Source organism: Leopardus geoffroyi, chromosome A1, assembly GCF_018350155.1.
Source record: "Leopardus geoffroyi isolate Oge1 chromosome A1, O.geoffroyi_Oge1_pat1.0, whole genome shotgun sequence".
Lineage (NCBI taxonomy): Eukaryota > Metazoa > Chordata > Mammalia > Carnivora > Felidae > Leopardus > Leopardus geoffroyi.
In genome coordinates this window covers 141,753,089-141,764,562 of record NC_059326.1, presented here as the reverse complement: position 1 = coordinate 141,764,562, position 11,474 = coordinate 141,753,089, and the positions used below count along the sequence as shown (strand labels likewise).

General features: G+C 42.9%; 1 protein-coding gene across 1 annotated transcript in view; it reads left to right on the top strand.

Moving 5' to 3' along the window:
• Positions 1 to 4,541: 4,541 nt before the first annotated feature.
• TBCA (tubulin folding cofactor A) overlaps positions 4,542 to 11,474 on the top strand; it is a 77,626-nt gene continuing 70,693 nt past the window's right edge. The window contains exon 1 of the mRNA XM_045496380.1: positions 4,542 to 4,638. Within this exon, the coding sequence (XP_045352336.1) occupies positions 4,586 to 4,638 (53 nt within the window). The 5' untranslated portion in view covers positions 4,542 to 4,585. The remainder of the gene's footprint in view (positions 4,639 to 11,474) is intronic.

Here is an 11,474-nt window from a genome sequence, read left to right as displayed (position 1 = left end):
AAAATTTGAAAAACTGTACAAGTAACAGAGAAGAAAGCAGATCTAGGTCTCTGCAGAAGAGGTGCAATTCCTAATGATGAAGGAAACATTTCAAGTCTTTCATGCACCCAGAGGTAATTATCAGAGACATTTCACAAAAAGTATACTTTTATCAACAGTGTTTCTTTATTTATCTCCCCAGGGATGGCTTCTCCAGTTGGCCACCTGGTTTTATTCAACAGAAGTACAGCCTCAGAGCAATTGCGTTCAGCACTATTTCAGTCTCACTGCATGTAGGTTGTCTCGGAGTTCCAGGAAGGTAAAGACATGACCAGTCTTTGTTTTTGTCAAAATTAGAAATCTATCTCAGTTCCATATTTGATTTTTCTTTAACTCAGAAAAGATTTACTATGCCTCTCCAAACACCTAGCCATTAAGTTTGATGCTGGGGGCACTAAGATGAATATAATGTGGTAACTAATCTTGAGGAGCTTGGAGTCAATTGGGAGAGAATAGCATGAAGTGATGGTGAGACTGAGCTTATAGCTCTGTAAGCTCTGGGGAAAACAACTTGTTATTTATAAGGGAATCTGCAGTGTTCTTTTTTTTTTTTTTTTTTTAATGTTTATTTATTTAATTTGACACAGAGAGAGAGAGAGAGTGGCGGAGAGGCAGAGAGAGAAAAGAGGGAATCCCAAGCAGGCTCTGTGCTGCCAGCGCAGAGCCTGATATAGGGCTCCATCTCCTAAACGGTGAGATTATGACCTGAGCCAAAATCAAGAGCCAGACACTCAACTGACTGAGCCACGCAAGTGCCCCTTAGCAGTGTTCTTCAGTAAAAATATTACTGCAATTCTTCAAGAGTAGCAATGGAAGAATTGCCACTCAGGGAGGAGAGAACTACGCTTTCCCCTTGTTCTGAAAGATTCCCCCAAGTCCTGGGGATCTTTTCAGCCCTCAATCTCAAATGTTCATACATGTATCCCTTACAGAGTCGCACTACAGATTCATTCCCATAGTTCATCTAAGTCCCAGGCTGGAAAATTTAAAAAGAACTCAATTAAAGTTTAGGGATAATAAAACAAAAGGGTGCCAAACAGTGAGAAATACAGTTTACATAATTTGTATTTCAAATGCCCTAGGGCCTGGTCCTGCAGGGCTCCTGTGGTTAGTACTCTCTTACACTAACAAGAAGTGACCTGTCAGTCTACTTCCTCAAAGTCCAGACCCAAAGGAACAAGGCCCAGAGAAAAATGGTGTATGTGTGAGGGAGGGGATGTTTCAGATTATTTTAGCAGTCCATTCTGGAATGGGCAAGTTCCCTGACATACTGTTAAATGGGAAAAAAGTTTTAAAGCAGCATTTATTCATTCAAGAAATATTTATTGAGTACCAACTATGTGCCAGGCATTGCTATCTGTTGGGATATAGTGATGAATAGGTGGAACATGGGTCCTTTTTATAGGGAGTTGACAGTCAAACATGAATTATGTGTGATCTCATGAACTGACATTTTTTTCTTTTTTTTTTTTTTAATTTTTTTTCAACGTTTATTTATTTTTGGGACAGAGAGAGACAGAGCATGAGCGGGGGAAGGGCGGAGAGAGAGGGAGACACAGAATCGAAAACAGGCTCCAGGCTCTGAGCGATCAGCCCAGAGCCCGACGCGGGGCTCGAACTCACGGACCGCGAGATCGTGACCTGGCTGAAGTCGGACGCTTAACTGACTGCGCCACCCAGGCGCCCCACATGAATTGACATTTCTATAGTCAAATGAATATGCATCCTACTGTGTTCTTCGTTTCCTGTTTAGGACCTCTTTCCCAGATGACTGATTTATTTAATGAACGCTTTGTATGGCGCTTAATAATTACCAGCACTCTCCTCAGCAATTTACAAATATTAACTTATTTAAGTTTTGTCACAACCTGATGAGGTGGGTATTATTATCACCCACATTTTACAGAGGAAAAAACTGGGATGTAGAGAGATTAGTAACTTGTCCAATTTTGCAAAATGAGTAAGAAATAGAGCTAGGATGTGACCTTAGACAGTCTGGCCCAATTCATGCTCTTAACCACGACTGTCAACTCCTGACACTGGGAACACTTACACCTGATTCCCAATCCTTAAGGGTGTGACCAAACTCCATGATCTTAATCCATAGCTTCAAGTGTACGATATCGTACAGACAGACACAGATAAACACACACTGTCCTTGAGAGCCTGGATACACACAGCAGCAGCAGCAGCAGCAGCAGCAGAGGTCTTTGCGTTATATTAATTACTGGTTTACAGTAAAGCCACAGATACAAAATCATTAAAACAAAGAAAAAAAAGGACAAAAGGGTAGAGATAGAGTTGGGGGTTGGAAAAGATAGGAGGTGTTTACACCAGAAAACCTAGGCTGAGGGGAACTCCTGCAAATCAGCACAAAACCAAGGCAAAAGGGAGATTATGAAGACTTACATTGTCTTTTATTGCCTGAATGAAGATCCTTGACAGTAGCAAGAGCCCTAGGTGCATAATCTTTTGGTTTGTGGGTTCAGCTGCTGTTGTTTCTTTGCCTTAAAGGACCTCCCAGTAGCTTTATACTAATGATCTACTGGATTTCTAACTGTAGCATTTTGCTTTGGTGAGTCTGTTGGTTTTTTGTTTTGTTTTGAACCTCTTTCCCCACCCCTCCCCCCAGTATTTCATAGTTTTGCTGTGTCACTTGAAATTGTATTTCAGTGTGCCAGCCAGTCAGATGATAGTATGTATTGCATTTAGCATCCACTGTGTATAGAACCCAGGTAGAGGTAGAGGAGGATTTACTGAAGGATTTATTTATTTGCGTCTAAAGATACTTTAAGGGTGCCTGGGTGGCTGAGTCAGTTAAGCATCCAACTTCCACTCAGGTCACGATCTCACGGTTCGTAGGTTCCAGCCCTGAGTCAGGCTGTGTGCTGACAGCTCAGAGCCTGGAGCATGCTTCTGATTCTGTGTCTCCCTCTTTCTCTGCCCCTCCCCCACTCACGCGCGCTCTCTCTCTCTAAAATAAACATTAAAAAATTTTTAAAAATACTTTTAATCCAACTAGGAGAGTAAGCACACCTTCATGAAGTACTCAAACAACAGGGTTTTTGTTTGTTTGTTTGTTTTTGAGACAGCAACAGAGAAAGAGTGTGTGCAAATAGGGGAGATGGGCAGAGGGAGAGAGAGAGAGAATCTTAAGCAGGCTCCATGCTCAGCACAGAGCCTGATGTAGGGCTCAATCCCACGACCCTGGCATCATGATCTGAGACAAAATGAAGAGGCAGACGCTCAGCTGAGTGAGCCACCCAGACATCCCTCAAACAATCATTTTGTTAAAGAAATATACCAAAAATAAAATATAATATTGGGTGATTCAAATGCATTCAGGCAGCATTGAGCAGGCAGGGGTCAGTCATGGTAGACTTTCTCCAGAAGGTGGGATTTGATCTTGGATTCAATCTAAGGGTCTTGGACTAGCAAGGTGGAAGAGTATTCCAGACCTAGCCAGAAAAGCCAGAATGAGGAAATAAAGTGTTGGGAACAGAAAAGACAATCAGGTAGATGTCTTTGAAGGATGATACCAAGAAATAAGAAAACAAAGGAGGCTTTGCCCTGCATTCCTTGGGAGACTCCATCAGAAAGAGGCCGACTGGAGGTGCACTTCATTTTATGCAACAGACATGTTATTTGTAAGTATAAAACAAGAGTCAAAAGTTGTTAAGCATCCACTATGCGTCAGGTACTGAGATTTAATCTGAGTATCTACCCTGTAAAGTGGGCATTATTACCATTTTGCATACAAGGCAATGGGGCTCAGCAGCGAGATTAAGTGGCCTATGTGCCCTGTGTCATCTATTATACAGTGGAACCTCCAAAGTCACTTGGTTTGTCTGATCACGAAGCTCGAGCTTTTGTATGCCGCACACATTTTTGAAAGTTGAATATTTAAGATACACAAGTGATTATTTGATAAGTTCTACAGCCATTGCCTCTGTGAGGTACATACCTACAAACATGTTTTGCAAAGATCTGACGTAGAGGGCCAAGATTTTCTCGACTGCGTGCATGGCAGTAGTTTATTTCATTAAACACACATTACCCCATTTGACACAAGATAACGACACCGAAAATATCCTTAATATAATTTTTAGGTCATTCCATACATTAAACGTATAGTTTCGCAAAGCAATGTTATAGCCAAACCAATCTACCTGGGGAGATACTGAAGTTTCCCACAACGCCCAGGCTGTGGACACCGGGAAAAGTGTAACTTGTGTCCAAACTAAAAGAAGGACTGTTCACACACTAACAAGAAGGCTGTCCGAGCCAGACGAGAGCAGGGGAGGGCGGGTTCCACGAGGGGGAAAGTGGGTGGAGGCGGGTGGCAGCAGGTAAGACGAGTGACCTGCCGGGGCCCGCTACCCCCGACCCCGCCCCTCGGTGTAGCCCGGGGGGCAGGGCCGCGCCGGAGTCTGCGCATGCGCGCCAGGCCGCGTCCACTACGCCGATACTACCGCCTCCTCCGCGCCGTCTTCCTCCACGGTTACGCCGGCTCTCCACCCCTCCTTCCCGCGGCGCTCGAGGGATCATGGCCGATCCTCGCGTGAGACAGATCAAGATCAAAACCGGCGTAGTGAAGCGGTAAGGGGCCGCAAGCGGCGCACACGTCAGCGCCTCCTCTCCTTCGCCTCATGGCGGCCCGAGAGGCCGGGCGGAGCGCAGGCCTGAGGCGGGCTCCCGGCTCCAGGCCTCACCTGGGGCTCCGCGGCCGGCGGGGCCGGGGCCGGGGCCAGGACGCGGCGGGGACGCGTCAGTGCCAGAGCCCGCGAACCGGGACACGCCCCTCCCCCTGCCTTTCTCCTCAAGAACCGAACCGTTGGGCGACTAGGGTCGGCGCGGACCCGCCCCTCGGGAGCCCGCGGTGGGGGAGCCCTGGGAGCGGCCGCGAGGGGGGTGGAGGGGCGGCGCCCCGCAGCCGGAGGGGGCGCCGGTTTGGGTCACCGCGCGGGTCTCCCTGCCCAAGTTGACTGGAGGGAGGCGGATTCAGTCCATTGCCTGCCCTCAGGTGGATACGCAAGCCCCTTCTGAAGTTTAGAGGGGACGCCGAGAGCCCAGCCCTCATCAAAAAATGAGGCCTTGTTGGGGCCCTGTGACCAGGAGAGGCGGGACTCGGAGCCTCTGAGAACTGGGACATGAACTTCCAGTACAGTCCTCAAACTTCTGCGGCCTGACTCTCCCCCGTCGGCTTCCCCGAAGCTCGCCCAGAGCCTGTGGATGCCGTTTAAATAACTAGCCTGGGCAGGGCAGGCCAGTCCTGTAATTGGCCCGTAGCGCCGAGTGCTGTTAGACCCTTCAGTGCTTCTTAGACTTTCACGGTTCAGACCCAGGGACACCAGACTTTTTGATGAGGCATTCCCAGAGAAAAGATAAACAGCCCGCTGAAGTAGCAGCTTATTTTGCAGCAGAAACAAACGTCTACTCCTAGCCTTCTGGCTTCTTCCTCTTTGTCCGCTTCTCCTCCCTTTGTTATTACCACCAGAGGAAGGGCAAGGCAAAAGGAAGGATAAATTCACTTAAATAGGTGCATTGCCTCTGAGGCTTAGTACCGTTTTGCACTGTACTTTCCTAGAAGCTTTACTGTCAAGGCAGTAAGAAGGTAGTATGAGTAGTAGTTAAATGCACAGCCTTTGCTCAGGTGAGACAGCTTGGGTTCAGATCTGGATTCTGCCGGTTGTTGCCTGTTGTTGAATACATGACATTGCACCGTGCCTCGGTTTCCTCATCTGTAAAATGGAGTTAGTACCCACACCTGCTGTGCTGTTTTAACACAGTATGTGGCAAGTAGCCAGTGGCTGGTAAATGTTAACTAATAGTATTGTGTGTGTTCCTGTTTGAGAAGTGAGAAGCTGAGGTTTAATGAAGTTAAAATGGAAAAACTAAATTTGTGCTACTTAATGGCAGAACAGGGAAAAGAAGCAGGAAAACAGAACAGGGAAAAGTTTCTGATCTACAACTAAAGCTACAATGCTCTAAAACAGAGTATTTTTTTAAATGTGTGAAATAGGAGGAGAACTGACATGTATAATTGAAAGTGTAAATAATTTGCACTATCACTCACCTTCCGTTGTTCATTTTTGCCAGATTTGTGAGGTCGTTTTAGTAAATCTATTTGGCAGAATTACCAGGGTATAATGGAGAGTTCTTTAGGCCAAGCGTCAGGAGAAATGACTCCTAGAGGTAGTTTTCGGTTAATTACCTATATCGCCTTGTCATTTCTTATCCTAATGATCCATACTAGTTTGTAAAGTTAGTTCAAGTAGTTATATGCTTTTAATACATACTCTAGAGAAAATACACCCATTTAGATAATAAGCTCAGTTTTTAGGCTCTCAAAAATTGCCAAATACTTAAGGAAGCTCCTTGGAAATAAGGTTTGGTTTTCAGTTTATTTCACTAGTAGAACATTATCAAACTTTAATTTTGATTCCTTGTACTTCAGTACAAAAAATTTATCATTTTTGTGGAACTCCTTCATAATTTACTTTTTACTTAAAATGTACATATTTACTCAGATTGTTTATAAATTAACGGAAATGTCTATCATGCATTTTTTTTCCCATGGATTTTCTAATGAGCTACCCTTTCCTACTGAAAGGAGGTATGTTCTTTTAAAAAGAACCTGTAACTTCTGATTGTTCATTACTCATATTTTACCTTGGTAGACAACCATCTAAATCCATAAATGTTGTTCCTGAGCTCTCTTCTGTTATTTTTTGCCAGAAAATTATTTTTCTGTGACTCTTTCCATCTTTTGTCTTAGTGTTCTACTTTTTAAATTCTACATTTTACTTCAGTAAAGAAAAAAGTAGATAATCCAGATACAGCAACATATTAATAATTGGTGGCTGAATGATCATGGGCTTCTTTATGTTCTTCTCTATGTATATTTAAATTTTTCGTAAGGGGTGCCTGGGTGGCTCAGTTGGTTAAGTGTCCAACTGTTAATTTTAGCTCAGGTTGTGATCTCACGATTTGGGAGTTCAAGCCCTGCCTTGGGCTCCGTGCTGACAGTGCAGAGCCTGCTTAGCATTTTCTCTCACTCCCTCTCTCTGTCCATTCCCTGCTTGCATGCTCTGCTTGCTGTCAAAGTAAATAAACTTAAAAAAAAAAAAAAAGTCTTAAGAGGTATGCATTTCTCTCTTTAAATTTAGTTTCAAAGACTTGATTAGTTTCATGATTTGGATATGTTCTTGGTTTTGTGAGTAGGATTTGGTTCATTGGTTTCTTTCTTTTCTTTCTTTTTTAAACTATTTTTGAGAGAGAGTGTGCGCTTGTGCGCAGGCTGGGGAGGGGTAGCAAGAAGAGGACTGAGGATCTGAAGCGGGCTTTGTGCTGACGGCAGAGAGCCTGATGTGGGGCTCAAAGTCACAGACCCTGAGATCATGACCTGAGCCAAAGTTGGAGGCTTAACCGACTGAGCCACCCCGGCGCCCCTGTTCACTGGTTTCTTAAAGCAGTGGTCTAAAAACCATTTTCTTTTTCAGCACCTTTTTTCTAGTGAGATGCTTATTGCTCATAGACTCATTTCTCTTCAGAAATGACAACTTTTAGGGGTGCCTGGGTGGGTCAGTGGGTTGAGTGCCCGACTTCAGCTCAGGTCATGATCTCGAGGTTGATGAGTTCGAGCCCCGTGTCAGGCTCTGTGCTGACAGCTCAGAGCCTGGAGCCTGCTTCAGAATCTGTGTCTCCCTCTCTCTCTGCCCCTCCCTTGCTCATGCTCTGTCTCAAAAAAAAAAAAAAAAAAAAAAAAAAAAAAAAAAGAAATGACAACTTTTATCTGAAAGAAGACATTTAAAGTCATTCATGTCTCCCAATTCCTTCAGTTTTCTCTCCAGGAATTGAGAGCCATTAGAATTATATGCTAGGTATTAGTCCTAGAGTTCAGTTTGGGTGGACTGGCCTAGGGAGGGTGGATCCTTAGTTTAGTGTCTGTAATCAATGTGCTGGATTACTTCAGGTGATCCAAAAGTTCCCTGTAGTGGGTTTTAGGAAGAAATCTGAGTAGGGAGGTGGAATGTTATGAGATTATGGAAATAGGCAATAAGTAGATGGTGGTATTTGGCAACAGAGAGATCAATAAATGAAAAATGTGAGTTTCAGCACATTGGCCAAATGGTGACGGCGGTCTAGAGATGGCAGCCACATTAGGAAACTAGAAGCAGATTTCAAGGGCATTAGTTTAGCCCTAAGGAAACAGGCAGAACACTCACAGTACCCTAGACCTGAAGAAACTTTGTTATCTCTCATGGTAACAGACGGAAAGGTTCTGATTGCTAGAGATAGATTTTATTTTTTTTATTTAAAAAAAATTTTTTTTTTCAACGTTTATTTATTTTTGGGACAGAGAGAGACAGAGCATGAACGGGGGAGGGGCAGAGAGAGAGGGAGACACAGAATCCGAAACAGGCTCCAGGCTCTGAGCCATCAGCCCAGAGCCCGACGCGGGGCTCAAACTCACAGACAGCGAGATCGTGACCTGGCTGAAGTCGGACGCTTAACCGACTGCGCCACCCAGGCGCCCCACTAGAGATAGATTTTAAAAGAGAGGTTAGATCCCTGTGAACAAGGAAAGAGTCCAGTTACTAGGAATGGCTTGTAAGGTAAGAGATGGCAATGAGCCTAACTTGGTACTGAACCTCTGACTTGAGGAATCCCTAAATATTCCCTTCCAAGTAACAGGATTGTTTTTCCAGAGCTAATTCTGGCTGTGAGAGATGCATGCAGTTTCTTGGAGCAGCAGCAGCCTTTGTTCACATGTGACTCGTTGTTAGGTTTGAGTCTGGCAGGAGCATTTTAAAGGTACAGATTCATATTTCACGTGGATTGCTAGACCTACTGGTATCTGTTAGTGGGTCACAGCTAATCTAGCAGCCCTAGCAGGGAGTTACCAGATACCACTCCAATTTTCTTTTTCTCCAGTGCAGAACTGAAAGTTCCCCCTTCCTCTTCCCTTTTCTTGATGTCTTGGTAGCATCGGTTGTCCCATTTTACCTGGGACTAAGGGGTGTCCAAGATGTAGACCCTTTGGTGCTAATAGTGGGAAAATCTCAGGCAAACCAGGATGATTTGGATTAATGCCTTTTGTGTAACTAACTAACATAGCACTGTTATGTGTGTGCCATGATTTATGTGGAAACTATTTGCTATTACAGCTGTGAATCCAGTGTTTTACCTTGCTCAAATTAAAACTTAACTGGGGCACCTGGGTAGCTCAGTCAGTTTAAGCATCTGACTTAGGCTCAGGTCATGATCTTGAGGTTCGTGGGTTTGAGGCCCGCATTGGGCTCTGTGCTGACAGCTCAGAGCCTGGCGCCTCTTCAGATTCTGTGTCTTCCTCTCTCTCTCTGCCCCTCCTCTGCTCACACTCACTCCCTCTGTCTCTCAAAAATAAATAATAAACATTAATGGGGCGCCTGGGTGGCGCAGTCGGTTAAGCGTCCGACTTCGGCCAGGTCACGATCTCGCGGTCCGTGAGTTCGAGCCCCGCGTCGGACTCTGGGCTGATGGCTCGGAGCCTGGAGCCTGTTTCGGATTCTGTGTCTCCCTCTCTCTCTGCCCCTCCCCCGTTCATGCTCTGTCTCTCTCTGTCCCAAAAATAAATAAACGTTGAAAAAAAAAAATTAAAAAAAATAAATAAATAATAAACATCAAAAATATTTTTTTAAAAAGCCCTTAACTGTGTCCTATAAATAGGACTCCTTGCCAGAGTAGTTTTCTGTATTAATTTAAATTGTTAGTGATTTAGAAAATACTTTAGAAAATGTTAGTGATTTAGAATTGTTAGAATTGTTAGTGATTTAGAAAATACTACTTTCACTAAAGTAGAAGAAAATACAGGCTTGATGTTTTAAATGTTGATACGGTATTTCAGCTCAATGACATGTCTACTGTAAGTTCCCAAATAAGATTTGTGTTTATAAAATAAATGTTTTTACTAGATTTATGGTAAATTCAAGAAATTCTTCTGCAGAAACAAAATGTTTTCATCCATTTAACATAAAACCTATTTTTGATAAAGTTTGCTAAACTAGCCCACTGGTAAGTGAATTAATTGATTAAAAATACTTCCTTAAATATATCTTTTTATAACCATTTTGGATTGGTAATGGCTTAAAATCCAATGTGAACAAAGAATGTTAGGGCATTGGAAATAGCACTGACATTGGCCCATAGTTTTCCTCTGATTAAATGAAAGTGACACCAGTAGATTAGAATGAGACTAGGACAATTCACACTGCAATTGTGTTAGTTTAACTTTAACAATCTTTTAACACTCTTGTTTAAATGTAGCTGACATACCATAATTACAAATCTACAAGCCTTGATTATAGAATTTTACATCATGAATCAGTGGGGAAATTGTATTGATTTTTTTTTATATATATATAAAGCAAGCACCTTTCCGAAACTCTGGCGTCTTCCTGAGTTTTATACCTTTACCTCTGATATACAACTGTGTATAACACATATGTACTAGGTACAGCAAACATAAAAACAACATACAAGTTTAGTAAAATTTCCATGTTAAATATATATTCATATATAATGTATATAATATATTGACATACATTATGTGTGTATACTGAATATATATATTATACTGACATAAAAGTAAAAAATAGGAATGACACATATTTGCCTAGACACAGATGTAGTTTTCCTCCTCTAGCTCTAGAGAAATATACTTCTTATGTTTAAAGTAAAGATGGGTAGAAGTATGGTGGACAATATCTAGGAGAGGTTCAGGACATAGCCCTGTAAATTTCCTGTATGCTTTAGTAGCTTTTTTATCTTCTCTTCTCCCACATCATATCCCCTTTATTTGAGTTAAAGTTAAGTTCAGCTAAAATGGCCGACTTTTTGCCTTGAAGTTTAGCCAACTCCTTTTGGAATCTCTGTAATATATTCAGCTCTCCAAAGCACTGGTCAAAGGCAGTGTCAAAATGGATTGCAGGTGGTCCGCAATCTTCAGGATTGCCACCTTCTGCCAACTACTTGGCAAGCAGTGACTTTCAGGAACTACACAGCTGGCAACCAGATGTCTTTTCAAGCTGGAAAGAGAGAAAGCTAAGGCCACTCATGACTGTGGTTTTCCCAACACAAGCTATATTATTCTATAAGTTGAATGTGGAAATGAAAGACCTTTTGACCTGAGAGAGAGAGAGAGAGAGAGAGAGAGAGAGAGAGAGAGTGTATGAATGAATGTATTCTGTCTTCATTGCATTTTTCGTTTGGTAGGAAACTTTGAAAACCTGTAGTGAGCAAGGTTGGAAAATTTTGTTAATAACTAGTCCACAATAGAAAAAAAAAAAGAAAAAAATAATAACTAATCCACAACCCTTAGAATATAAATGCCTGGGTGGGGGCGGGTGGGTGCCTGGATGGCTGTTTTTTGAGCTTCCAACTCTTGATTTCAG